The 13386-nt window shown below is 40.2% G+C and overlaps 1 protein-coding gene across 1 annotated transcript; it reads left to right on the top strand.

The window, feature by feature from the left end:
- Positions 1–1039: 1039 nt before the first annotated feature.
- Positions 1040–11542, top strand: KLHL41 (kelch like family member 41). Its single transcript, XM_063116421.1, has 6 exons — positions 1040–2238; positions 5444–5601; positions 5907–6014; positions 8584–8769; positions 9214–9360; positions 11195–11542. Exons 1-6 carry the CDS (start codon positions 1129–1131, stop codon positions 11304–11306), a joined length of 1821 nt encoding a protein of 606 aa, XP_062972491.1. The 5' UTR covers positions 1040–1128; the 3' UTR covers positions 11307–11542.
- Positions 11543–13386: the final 1844 nt, after the last annotated feature.

Genomic DNA, 13386 nt, shown 5'->3' with positions numbered 1-13386 from the left:
CTTTGAGAAGAAGCCTATTTAATCTTTCCTAACATGTAAGGTTGAATCCAGGCTAAGTCAGTCAGACTTAGCTCACTCTGAAATCAATAGGACCTACATTAGTCATGACTAGCTTTTCATTTTTATTTCTGTGTGGCCTAAGTGCAATTAACTTAGGCCACACTATCCCATTGCTTCTGATGAAATCACTTCTACATTAAAAGAATAAAGTGAATATAAGTAAACTGTATCAAAGTACAGGCTGCGAGTGCCATCTTTATCCATTCATAATTGTGACTTTTTATTGATTTCAGTGGTAGGAGAACTGAACCTATTGTATGTGATCAAGTGAGTACCTAATGTGCTTCCTGGAAGGTTATATTTTTAACTTAATTCCATCAGAAAATCTTTCACCATTCTTGAGCCCATTTCAGGTCTTAATTGATATGAATCATACATCCAGCCTGGCTGAGCATTCATGTCTAGCCTGCATGTTAAGCACTCACTGGGTCAGTTTAAATGTTGGGACTCAATCCTACTTTTATTTTAAATCAGTGAACATTAATGGGCAAGTATATCAACAGACCAAAATAACTTTAGATGTTTTCAGCATACATTTAATAGAAAATTGCTTTCATAGGCGTATACCTTGGCCCAGTTTCTCTGAATCAATCACCTTTAAAACGGCTTTGAATGAATCAGTTATGAATGGCCATCATAGTTTCATCTGCTGACTTCCAGCTTTTCAGAACATGCTTGAGAGTATTAATTAAGACCAATGTTTTAGAGATCTGTTTCATAGCAACTACCTTTGGACCTAATTCTGTTTCCTTGCTAACTCAGGGTTCTAACTATATTCTATAAGTAATCTCAGTGATTCAGTGTGTGTAACCAAGTAAAACTGATTCCCTAGTGACTAAAAGCAACAGTTGCTTCTTTCAACCTATGACAGCTGCAAACTCCACTCTTCTTTCCACACCATCCATCCGAAATTCCAGCTTGTGAAAGTCTGTACCTATATTTAGCTGGCAAGATTAAGTTACAGAAGCTTCAAGCTGGGCAAAGCACATTGATCTGCCTTTTTCAGGCAGACCCAGGTACGAACAAGAGGGCTTTCTCTTCTACCTCCTTGCCCAAACCTTCCACATAATGGATTCCCAAAGAGAACTCACTGAAGAGCTTCGACTTTATCAATCTACTCTTCTTCAGGATGGCCTCAGGGAGCTTTTGGAAGAGAAAAAGTTTGTTGATTGTTCCCTAAAAGCTGGGGATAAAAGTCTTCCATGCCACAGACTGATTTTGTCCGCCTGTAGTCCTTATTTCCGTGAGTATTTCTTCTCAGAGCAAAGTGAGGAGAAAAAGAAAGAGGTAATCCTAGACAATGTTGACCCTGTCATTCTTGACATGATTATTAAGTACCTTTATTCTGCAAGCATTGACCTCAATGATTCTAATGTACAAGATATTTTTGCCTTGGCGAGCCGCTTTCAGATTCCCTCTGTTTTCACTGTGTGTGTTTCTTACCTTCAGAAGAGACTTGCTGTTGGTAATTGCCTGGCCATCCTTAGATTAGGTCTCCTCCTTGACTGCCCAAGACTTGCACTGTCTGCCCGTGATTTTGTGTCAGACCATTTTGTGAAGATTTGCAGAGAAGAAGACTTCATGCAGCTCGCCCCCCATGAACTTATCTCGATTATTTTACCAGACAGCTTAAACATTGAAAAAGAGGAAGTGGTTTTTGAGGCTGTAATGAAATGGCTGAAGACGGATAAGGAGAATCGAATGAAGAGTCTTGGAGAAGTGTTTGACTGTATCCGCTTCCGCCTGATGGAGGAGAAATATTTCAAGGAACATGTTGAAAAGGATGATCTGATCAAAAGCAATCCAGACCTTTCCAAAAAAATAAAGGTTATTAAAGATGCCTTTGCTGGGAAATTGCCTGAGCCTACCAAAAGTGCAGGAAAGTCAGCCAAAGGAGAGGTTAATGGTGATGTAGGGGATGAAGATTTACTCCCTGGTTACCTGAATGATATTCCAAGGCATGGAATGTTTGTCAAAGACCTCATTCTTCTGATCAATGATACTGCTTCTGTGGCTTATGATCCCAATGAGAATGAATGTTACCTGGCAGCGCTGTCAGAACAGATTCCCAGAAATCATTCCAGCATAGTCACTAAACAAAAACAGGTCTATGTAGTGGGAGGACTGTATGTGGATGAAGAGAACAAGGAACAGCCTTTCCAGTCATACTTTTTCCAGGTATAAATTTCCTGTTTCTTTGGTTAGAAGTTAGCGCCATGTGCTAAAAACATAGCTTTGGGATGTATCTCTGGCATGTAACTTTTGGTTCATCATCCCCCACTTTCTAGAAGTTGGACATTCTAGTTCAGGGTCATAATTGTTTAGAGAACCAAAGATATTTAGGGTGCAATCCTATGGATGTTTAGACAGAACAAAGTCCTACAACTCCCAGCATTCCCCAGCCAACACTGCTGGCTGGGAATGCTGGGAGTTGTAGGATTTTGTTCTGTCTAAACTTTCATAGGAGTGTGTCCTTAATAATTTATTCCATAATTTTGTCACATTTCCTAGAATTTCTCTATTATTTTTAGACTGTTCTCAGTGCTAGTAGCATGTTCTAATTTCCCCCCAGTAAAACCTTTTTTACATTTTCAAACAGCACCTATTAACACTAATTTGGCTTATAAAACATACATGTTAAAGAAGGTGAAATTGTATATGTTTTACAATAGAAGCCATGGAAGTATGTGCACTTTAACATAAAAGCACTGTTCAGGCACTGGATATACAGGGTCAGCCAGGTGCCACTTACTCATAGCCCTGCCATGTTGAGCGCATTTGGGGGAAAGTCTGAAAAGGCGCCCTTCACTTTCCATTTGTACTTGCATAAACTGTTCCAGAACCTCTGTCAAAAGTGAATAGCGGTTGGGGACACAGTTCGTGGGCATGATCCTACTCCCCTTGTATGCTTGTTCAGATGAATATCTGAATGTGTCTAAAATAGATTTTTAATGAGGGCCTTAGTGTTTTGTCCATCTTTATATATTTTCTACGATGATGCTGTTATATTTAACCTCACATAGTTTGACATCCCAATCCATTTCTGGTGGGTGCAACATCCCTTGCACACACTCTCAAGGGGTTCCCCATTCATTTCAGCAGTGGGAGTAGATATGTATGGGCATTCCTTTGTTCTTATAGATCTAATTCTTCTATTTACATGCAGTCTGGGTACACATAGGAACACAGAAAGCAGCCTTATATTGAGTCAGATCATTGGTCCATCTAAGCTTCATATTGTTGATGCTGACTGGCAGCAGCTCTCCAGGGTTTCAGACAGCATTTATTCAGCCACACCTGGCAATGCCAAGGATTGAGCCTGAGACCTTCAGCATGCAAAGCAGAATTGAACTATGGCTTTCCCCTCCCCCATATAGACTACTAGGTCAAGACAGTTGTATTACATTTGTTCACCTCATAAATGTTCTTTATTAAGTTCATTACAACATAACACACACTCCTGTTGAGAACGGAATTCAAATATCAAAAGTCAGAGATAGATCGTAAGATTTCTGCAATGTTCCATAATGCTAATACATGGTTTAGTGTTACATACACAAGCAGCACTGAACCTCTGGTGTGGCTGTGAGGGAAGCAGAAACATCTGCTTCCACTTTTGAGCCAATTAGAATTCCTTGTTACATCTGAATTTGGGGACTCTGGTTAATTTAAACCATGGTTAATCAATGGTTTGTTAAGAAGCTAGGTTTGTAAACCATGGCTTCATTCTGGCTTTGTTGAAGAAACTGCAGTATGAAGAAACCAGGATCCCCCAGAGTTCTGATGCAATGAGAAATGCTGGTTAATTTAAAGCTGGAAGCTGCTATTTGCCCTGCAAGAGAAAACAAAAGTAGCAGCATATTTTCACCATGGGGCAAAGAGCGGCCGGGGGGGGGGGAATTTACATTAGAAAAAATAGCCTGGAGGAAAAGGGTTAAATTCCTCTTCCCCAGCACTAATCCAATCTCTCCCCCCTCCCAATCCCATGTAGCTGCTTTAGCTTTGAAACTAAACAAAACAGGAGATCTTGTGGGCAATCATGGAATTGGTCCGCATGGGTGAAGGGAGAGGCAGGGTATTAATGAACAACCACACCCAAGATGGATTAAGTATGGCCACAACTGTATTGATTCTAGCTTAAATAGACTTTGCAGAGCAAAGTCCTCAGCCCAGTCCCAACCTGGCCCACATATCAGATGTGCAGTGGGCAGAGGCAGCAGTTTTTGAGCCTACTATGAGCCCTAATTTATGACTGAAAGGTGCCCCCAGGAGAGCCAGATTGCATTCCGACCGGCTCCCTGGGGCCCACCAGGCCCCTGCAGCTCTGATGCAAGCAGCAACTGGGGCTGCCACTCTGTCTTGCTCTGCCTCCCCTTACACCAGCACAAATTGGGATCCGTTCCTTCTTCATAGATCTCCCTTTTCCGTACATAGAAAACTAACACATCTGAGAAAACAGTAGGCTAGATTTCTTCTTCCTGATACCTTGTTGTCTGTTTGAAGGAAGAGTGTTTCAAGCAGAAGAGCGCTTGAGCTCCTCCCCACAGTCTGAAAAATGCCCCTTTCCATTGGCAAAGCACTTGCTAAGAGAGGGAGACAGATCATGCTTAGGCATAGTGCTGCAAATTGCCTGCTTTCAGGTGGCTGCTGCCGCTTAAAAGTAGTGGACATTTTCATCCCTGCTCATGTGGCCTCCCCAACCACAAAAGTTTGTCATAACAGGGAATTCCTTTTTGCATCGAATGAAATGTTTTTCAAGAAGGGCTCCCTGATTTGCTGCAAATCAGGCATAATTTTATCACTTCTGTGAGAACTAGACCCAAGTATGTTGTAGAGGAATCTTTAGGAACAATAAAACTAGTGTATGAAGTTTGAGCAAGGAACAGTCATAAAGAGAAAACAACAATGCATAGCAACATAGAAGTGGCAATTATCAGGGCACAGTAGAGAATTTTTCATAAGAAGCTTATCTTGTATTGAGTTAGACCATCAGTCTATCTAGCTCAGTATTATCAATGATAGCTGGCAGCAACTCTCCAAGATTTCAGGCAGGATTTTTCCCAGCCCTATCTGGAGATGCCAGGGATTGCATTGGCAACCTTCTGCCTGCAAAGCAGAAGCTTCTACCACTAAGCCGCAGTCCCCCATTGATGCACTGGGATCTGCAAGTGTAGTACAGGCATCTAGGGGTATGAGTGGGTTTTTTCACCAAGACACTGAAGCTTCTGGGATGGGGGCTAAATAGGTTAGTTTCCAGATCATAAAGGCATTAAAGGTTTTAATACTGATAAATTGCTGTTAGGGAGCGGGTTTTGCTATATGTGTGTCTTTTTTTTTGGCTATGTACCCTTTTCTAACATTTTCCCCCTGAATTTTGAAAAAGCTGGATACCATCACTTCTGAATGGGCTGGCCTTCCTCCGCTGCCATCAGCCAGATGTCTGTTTGGGCTGGGAGAATCAGAGAACAAAATCTATGTAATTGCAGGCAAGGACCTCCAAACTGAGGAGTCCCTGGATTCAGTACTATGCTATGATCCCACGTAGGTTGCTTAATGTTGTTACTTGATGGTATATGATGGGGCATTTATGTCAGTCGTTTTTATCTGATCCAGTATCTTATTTTGTCTGTATTTAGCTGTTTAAATTGTTTTAACTTTTGTGGGTTAGTGATTTTATTTTTTGTTTTATGAACTTGTAGTGTGTATTTTTTGTGAACTGCTTCAGACAGCTTTAGCTAGTAGGTGGAATAGAAATGAAAATAAATAAATAAATAATTCTTTAGTGAGACTTTTAATTAATTTTCTGATAAACTGAAATGCCTTACTGTTTACCCCTTCCATACCAGATTACTCAAATGGAATGAGGTCAAAAAGCTCCCAATCAAAGTGTATGGTCATGCTACAATTTCCTGTAACGGAGCAATATATTGTCTTGGAGGAAAGACTGATGATAAGTGAGTACCTGTCCCAATTTCCAAGAAAAAAAAATCTTTTAAAAATTGCATTTCTGTCTTGGTCTTAAACCCTGGTTAGTGTAAACCATAATTATGGTTGGTGCCAGTATAAACCTTAACTGAAGTTAAAGGCAATAGGAGAAATTCATGGCAGAGAAGGGACATATTGATTTGCTATAGAACCATGGTATGTCAACAGCTTGAGAAGATTTAAGAACATTAATATGTGTATTAGCCTATTATTGGAGAATTAATTATTATTATTATTATTATTATTATTATTATTTATTTATTTATTTATATAGCACCATCAATGTACATGGTGCTGTACAGATTACACAGTAAATAGCAAGACCCTGCCGCAGAGCACAATATTATGGAGGGAATCATGAGAAACTACTTGTGACTCAATGGCTCAGTTCAGACAACACATTAGTCAACACAGTGTGAAAACTCCACTCAACGGTTGAGTTTTACGAGGTACTCCCCACACAACATGTTCTAACTCCACTGTTGTGTGACTGTGGGCTACCATGGAGTTGAGTAAAATCCATTCTGACGTTTAATTGACAGTTCCTCCAACCTCTCTCATCCCCCGTTCCTCTCAGTGGTATCCCATCAGCCATTGCTACAAAAAACACCCAATCCCGCTGGCTCTCCTAGAGGGGTACTCACTCCTTTCACTGGTCTTGCCAGGGAACTCTGTAGCCAGTGGGAAAAGTCAACTCAACGCAATGGAAAACTCCATGGAGCCCTCCATACAAGACAAAACACAATGGTTGTGCAGGAACTCTCCTCTGCACAGCGTGGATATTCTGCATGGAGTGTTTTCCCCCAAAAAAACCTCCACCGTTGCATGGAGTTTTCCCGCCAGACAACACATTTCTCAACGGCGGTGTAAAAACTTCACCATGAAGTTCTAAAACCACCGTTGAGAAACATCTTAATTTAATTGGTTAAATATACTGGAAACTGAACATCAGCATTCTTTGAATACTGCTGTGACACTGCATAGGGAAAATGGTCTTAATGTTAATAGAGTAAAATGTTTGCTCAAGAGAACCGTATTAAAGAAATAAAGATGGAAGTTTATGAAGAAGTTCTGATTCCTTGGACTGTGAACCTACAGGCAGGGCTGCCTTTGTTTTTATGGTTGTACAATATAACCCTAACCCTATATATAATACTATATATAGTACTATATAATACTATAATACTATAATAGGCACCAGTACTTTTTCTAGCTTGAAAAACCTTAGAGTTAAATATAGTCTGTACTGGAATCTAGTTTTAGACATGGAATTTGGCATCCTGACATTCTCAGTGTTAAAAACAAACAAACTGTAGCATAGTAGGCAAAATCTTAGATTATCTGTGGACAGGATATCTGTGTAAGCTGAGAAAAGGGATGATAATGGTGGTGGACTGAGAGGAGTTTGCATGTGCCTTCACTGTCCTGCAGAGCTCTCTGTCATTCCTGCATAGCTGATACAAGCCGATGTGATTCTTTTTACTGAACCAGAGAAGCAAGTTGAACTGGCTTGTGATATCAGTCATGACTGGTGGTGGGGTATTTACCTAGCATTCATGAGAGTCTTTGACAGATGCATTTTCCAGATTAGATCTGAACTCTTTTAGCTGGGAAAGCAGATGAGTTGAACCTGGAGGATCGGACACAGGCAGAGTGCTAACTTCAATTTCATTGTCCCTGCATTATACTTTTTCATTTAGTTGTCTGTTTATAAAATCAGTGTGCTTGAACATAACTTTTTAAAAATAATTGTATTTGATTTTCAGATTTTTACCATTTTGAACAGTCTATAATGATTTCAAAGTAGTTAGTCTGAAAAACAATTCTTTTTCCTAAAGCTTTTAAAACTTGATTTTGTTCTGACTTTATACTGTTAGTTTTACCCTACCCAGTGCCTGTTTACCCTACCCTGTGCCTGTTTGCATTCTCTTCCCCTCCTTATTGTTTTATTATGATTTTATTAGAATGTAAGCCTATGCAGCAGGGTCTTGCTATTTACTGTTTTACTCTGTACAGCACCATGTACATTGATGGTGCTATATAAATAAATAAATAAATAAATAAATAATAAATAATAATAATAATAATAATAATAATAATAATAATAACAACAACAACTATGCAGCATTTAGATAGGCGCTGGATCCTGGCAGGTCACTAAAAGTATATATAAATAAGCAATTGATAAAACAGAGAAATTATTTACTTAAATGTTCATTTCCCACCTTTGTTAGTAGCACATCTGGATTTCAAACAAAGCCCTGAGAGCCAAAGTGGCAGGTCCAAGAATGCTGAGAATGGTGAAATTCTCAGGATTGCAATGTTGGTAAAAACTCATGCAATATCCTGCAAGTGAATGTGATAAGGTTAAAGTGTTCCGTCTAAATATTCAGATATTTTTTCTTTTTCTGTTGGAAATATCGGAAAGGTTGTGGTCATCCAAACTGAAATGACATACAAGCTGTTGCTGAATTATATTTTTTGTTGTGATTGCTGATTTGTGATTTCTAAGAACTATTCATGTTGTTCTTTCCACAGAAAATGCACTAACAGAGTATTCATATATAATTCCAAGAGGGGAGACTGGCGTGATCTTCCCCCCATGAAAGTGGCTCGCTCTATGTTTGGTGTTGCTGTCCATAAAAGCAAAATTGTCATTGCAGGGGGCGTTACTGAAGATGGCCTCTCAGCTTCTGTTGAAGCATTTGATCTCACCACTAACAAGTGAGTGTGTTTAGCGTTGTTTTAAGGATATGGTTTGGTGTGTCCTGTCCTGCCAGATTTTGCCTATTGCCACTTTGTCTTTTTGTTAAGCATCTTGCTGTCCCTATTAACTGCAGTGGAAGACTGTTGGTTGAGCTGGACAACTCCCTTTTGCCTACCAAATTCTTCTTGCAGAATTATGAGTTGTGCATTTCATTGATCTTTACATCAGTTTTGTTCCCAGGCATCTCATTCTTAAGTGACTGTATTCAAAGCTTTTCAATATTTTAATATATATTCTCAATGACCTTATTGCTCTCGTAGAATGCACTTGTAACGGAAGTATGTCCCATTGTAATCAATTGCGCGCGTTACAGATTAATGGCTCTAGCAGCTCAACCAGTGCTGTCAGCCTCGGCGACACTGACCACCTATTTACTGAACATTTTATTTCTTAAATTACAGATGGGAGGTTATGCCAGAGTTCCCGCAGGAAAGAAGCTCTATTTGTTTAGTTGATCTGTCTGACTCTTTGTATGCTATTGGTGGTTTTGCTATGGTTCAACTTGAAACAAAGGAATTTGCACCTAATGAGGTGAACGACATCTGGAAGTAAGTTCTGTTTGAATAGTATTCTTTGCTAGAGTAAGGGTGCAATCCTATGCATGCTTACTTGAGAGCAAGCCTCATTGAGCTGAATGGGGTTTACCTCTGAGTATACATCTATAGGATTGCACTGTAAGACACTAAAATATTTATTAGCCCCATGTGCGATTATATGCAGTGTCCAATGAAGATCAGCTATTTTAGGGGTAGTACATGCGCTAAACACGGGCTTAATTTTTATTTTCTATTTTTGTCCTAATATTTCAGTCCTCACATAAAGTGTATTGGCTTCAAAATACTGTACAGATTACTAAAACGTAATATCCTGGCATAAAACGCCAGCTTATTAAAAAAAAATTCCAGTCATAGATGAAAAGTTCTCTGGAGTAACAGTTTTAAAAGAAAAAGACCTTCACCAGGCAGGTAATAACAGATTTGAAGAGATAAGATGACCATAGTGAAAATGAGGCATTCATTCAATAACGTATAATACTGGTGTGTGGAATGTAACACCCTAACTAGTCTTTTATACTGGGATCCTAATGCATGCTTGGTATTTGTCAATATAGAATGGAGTCATGATAAAAATAAGTAATTTTCATAATGCATTCCAGGGAACTTCCTCAATGAGATTAGTAATGGAAGACAAGCTTATTTAAAGAGAGTTTGCCTGCCACTATTGAACTTCCCTACCATGCATGGCTGGAGGGGAGTGTTGGGTGTATGTGCTCTGAAGTTCACTTTCAGTGCATATCAGGCAACCAAGAGTGCCCAATAACTCAGTCATCCCTCTCTATACAAGGACTGCAAACTCTGGAATGTGCCCCTGAATCTTGTATACTGCACTTGTATGGCATACAAGTCAATGTGGAAAGCGTTCCCTGATGGCAGAACATTTCAAAATTAAATTAACCTTAATTAACTGAGAAATTTCTCATTGTTCTTTTAATGATGCTGTTCTTCAGCCAGGGGGCTGTCTATACGCCCTGTATACCAGGTGGTGGCTGCACAGTGGCGCTGCATAGTTTATGTGATGCACCCACCATGGGCTTTCCCCCCAAAACTATGCACTTAAAAAGTCACTGACTTAACGTGACTTTTTCATTTACTCCGAGGTCACCACCTTCTTTGCTCGTCTGTTGGTGGTGACCTCACTTTGCATCGAGGCTGAGGGCAGATTGAGACCCGAAGTAGGTGGGGGGATGCATGGGATGGGTGGGCAGGGAGTGGGCTCGATGACCTGAATGGTTGCCTGTGCTGCCCAGAAAGCCTGCACTCCCTCCTGTTGTGAAGATTTGCCACTACCACCCCGCAGCTGCGATGCTGAGGAGTTTTGAAGGAATGAGCAGCAAAGCGACGCCATCAAGACACTCCCGTTAATTCAAATCCTTTCAGAGGTAGCTTGGAAGGAAGGACAGACAGACTTGTATGGAGAGAGAGGTGGCAGGAGGTGTACTGAGAAGGCCCAAACAGATACACGTATTTGAGAGTTTCAAGCAGTTGTTTTACCACAGAAGAGCAGTAAAGGGTTTGAGATCTTCAAACCAAGAAGTTAGGGTGGCACAGAATGTTATAGGAAACAATGGGCAATGCCAGGGCATCCCTAGCTTGAGTTCACCTTTCCTCTCTATATTGTGCAGTAATGCTTACCTGTAACATGTAATTCCACCTTTACGTCATCAGTTAGGTTCCCATTTATCTTGGTATTACCATAACATAGAATGGTAGAGCAGAAACTCCGAGTTCCTTAAAGTATGCAGATTATCAATGTGTCCTTTTTGATGGGCTGTCTTGCTCAAAGATCAACCGTGCTCATTAATATTAACTTTTACCCTTGCAGATATGATGATGAGAAGAAAGAGTGGTGTGGCATGCTGAAAGAAATCCGCTATGCCTCTGGAGCCTCTTGTCTTTCCGTTGGCCTGAATCTGTTTAAGCTGTCAAAGCTTTAAATTGGAAGACTGCTTGACTAAAGATGAGGAATATTTTTATGGCCTCTGGTATTGCTGTGTAAGCCCACCCTGTACAGAGATTAATAACTAATTTTATTCATTAAACTGTTAATGTATCTGTCTTAAATGTGTATTAACTTCTGTAGGTGTAAAATCCACCCTCCAGTTTTTACTAACAGTTTGAATTTGAAGTAAATTCTGCTGTAACATTGAATAAAATGGAATTTGACTAAAAATTAGTCTGAGAGCTTTGGCTTACAGTACTCTCTGCCAGTGGAAGTTCTGCTGCAATTCCGTACACAAGTACACTTGTTGCCCCAACCGTCAAGGTTACCTTGGTAGCTAAAATATCTTGCATTGTTCCATTTCAAATTAATGTTCTCTGTCTTTGTCGTAATACCAGCTTGGATCCTAACTTCTGCTCTGTTCACGAATCACAACTTTCCCCTCTCACTTATCTCTGCAGCCCCACTACCACCACCTGAAGGCTGGAGGCCCTTCTGGAACAGAATAGAATATGACACAGAGGGCTGCAATAAGAGGGAATTGCCAAAAATGACGGAGTACTTCATTTGGTATTCTTGAAATTTTACGACGTCTAGAATTAAGCTCTGTACTTGCTTTAGAAGTCATTCTGAGAATCAGGTTATATAGGAACCACTTCCTTCTAAAGATCGAATTGGCCTACTGTTAAAACATGGGCTAATGTTTGCTGGCCACTAAGAAGCATAGCCATCTGAGGTTATGCAGCTCTCAGCTATTTGCTGCAAACCTTGGAAAGGGAAGAAAACTCCAAGAAACAAATGCCTACTATTTCAGGAAAATTTGCCTCTACAATGGACAAGCAATCTGTGACTGTCACTCACAATGCCCAACAGGCTAAAGAGCGTTGGCTACCATTGTATCTTTCCTCTTCTTTCAATAGCTGCATCAACAGACCTGCAGAAAGATACATACTGGGAAGGGAAGAATAATGTGTGTGTTAGGTTTTTCGGATCTATTTTTAATATGGTAGGAGTTCCTTTTATTAATTAAATATTGTTTAACCCCTATGAGGAAACTTCAAGTTGCAGTAGACAGAAGTAGTCCTTAAACAGCTATAGTAACATAATACCTCCTTCTACTATGCCAAACTAAGCAAAAAAAAAAGTTAAGCAAAAAAATTCAGGGTATGGAAGAGAAACGCCAAAGGCTGCAGTTTTTTTGTAATTGTCTTGTGATAGGATGAAGACAGTTACACAGGCTTAAAAAGACTGTTCTTGGTACAAAAGATTGCAAGCTGCACAAAGAATGGGTGCTCTAGCTTTAGGGAAGGGAAGGGAAGAATTCATTCAGTTCACATTTTAGCGTGACCTTAATGTTACACTTGCAAACCAATACATGAATCGAAACTCAGTATCCTTCAAAATTTGCCCTTCCCCAGAGTTGTTCAATCAAAAATGTGTACAAAATGGTTACATTAGGAGAAAGTGCACATAACAATGCATATATTAATGAAAATGATGTCTAAAAGTGCATCATATTAGGAAACATGTTTGTTGTTTATTCGTTCAGTCGTTTCCGAGTCCTCGTGACTTCATGGACCAGCCCACGCCAGAGCTTTCTGTCGGCTGTCGCCACCCCCAGCTTCCCCAAGGTCAAGTCTGTCACCTCCAGAATATCATCCATCCATCTTGCCCTTGGTCGGCCCCTCTTCCTTTTGCCTTCCACTTTCCCTAGCATCAGCCTCTTCTCCAGGGTATCCTGTCTTCTCATTATGTGGCCAAAGTACTTCAGTTTTGCCTTTAATACCATTCCCTCAAGTGAGTAGTCTGGCTTTATTTCCTGGAGTATGGACTGGTTTGATCTTCTTGCAGTCCACGGCACTCTCAGAATTTTCCTCCAACACCACAGTTCAAAAGCATCTATCTTCCTTCGCTCAGCCTTCCTTATGGTCCAGCTCTCGCAGCCATAGGTTACTACGGGGAATACCATTGCTTTAACTATGCGGACCTTTGTTGTCAGTGTGGTTGCAAAATATGTGCACATCCAGCAACATTGTGAACAAAAACATGTATTAGGAGAAATGCAAACAAAAATG

Source organism: Elgaria multicarinata, chromosome 2 (genome assembly GCF_023053635.1).
Source record: "Elgaria multicarinata webbii isolate HBS135686 ecotype San Diego chromosome 2, rElgMul1.1.pri, whole genome shotgun sequence".
Lineage (NCBI taxonomy): Eukaryota > Metazoa > Chordata > Lepidosauria > Squamata > Anguidae > Elgaria > Elgaria multicarinata.
Note: the sequence above shows the minus strand (reverse complement) of the source record. Positions and strands in the feature narration are given on the sequence as shown.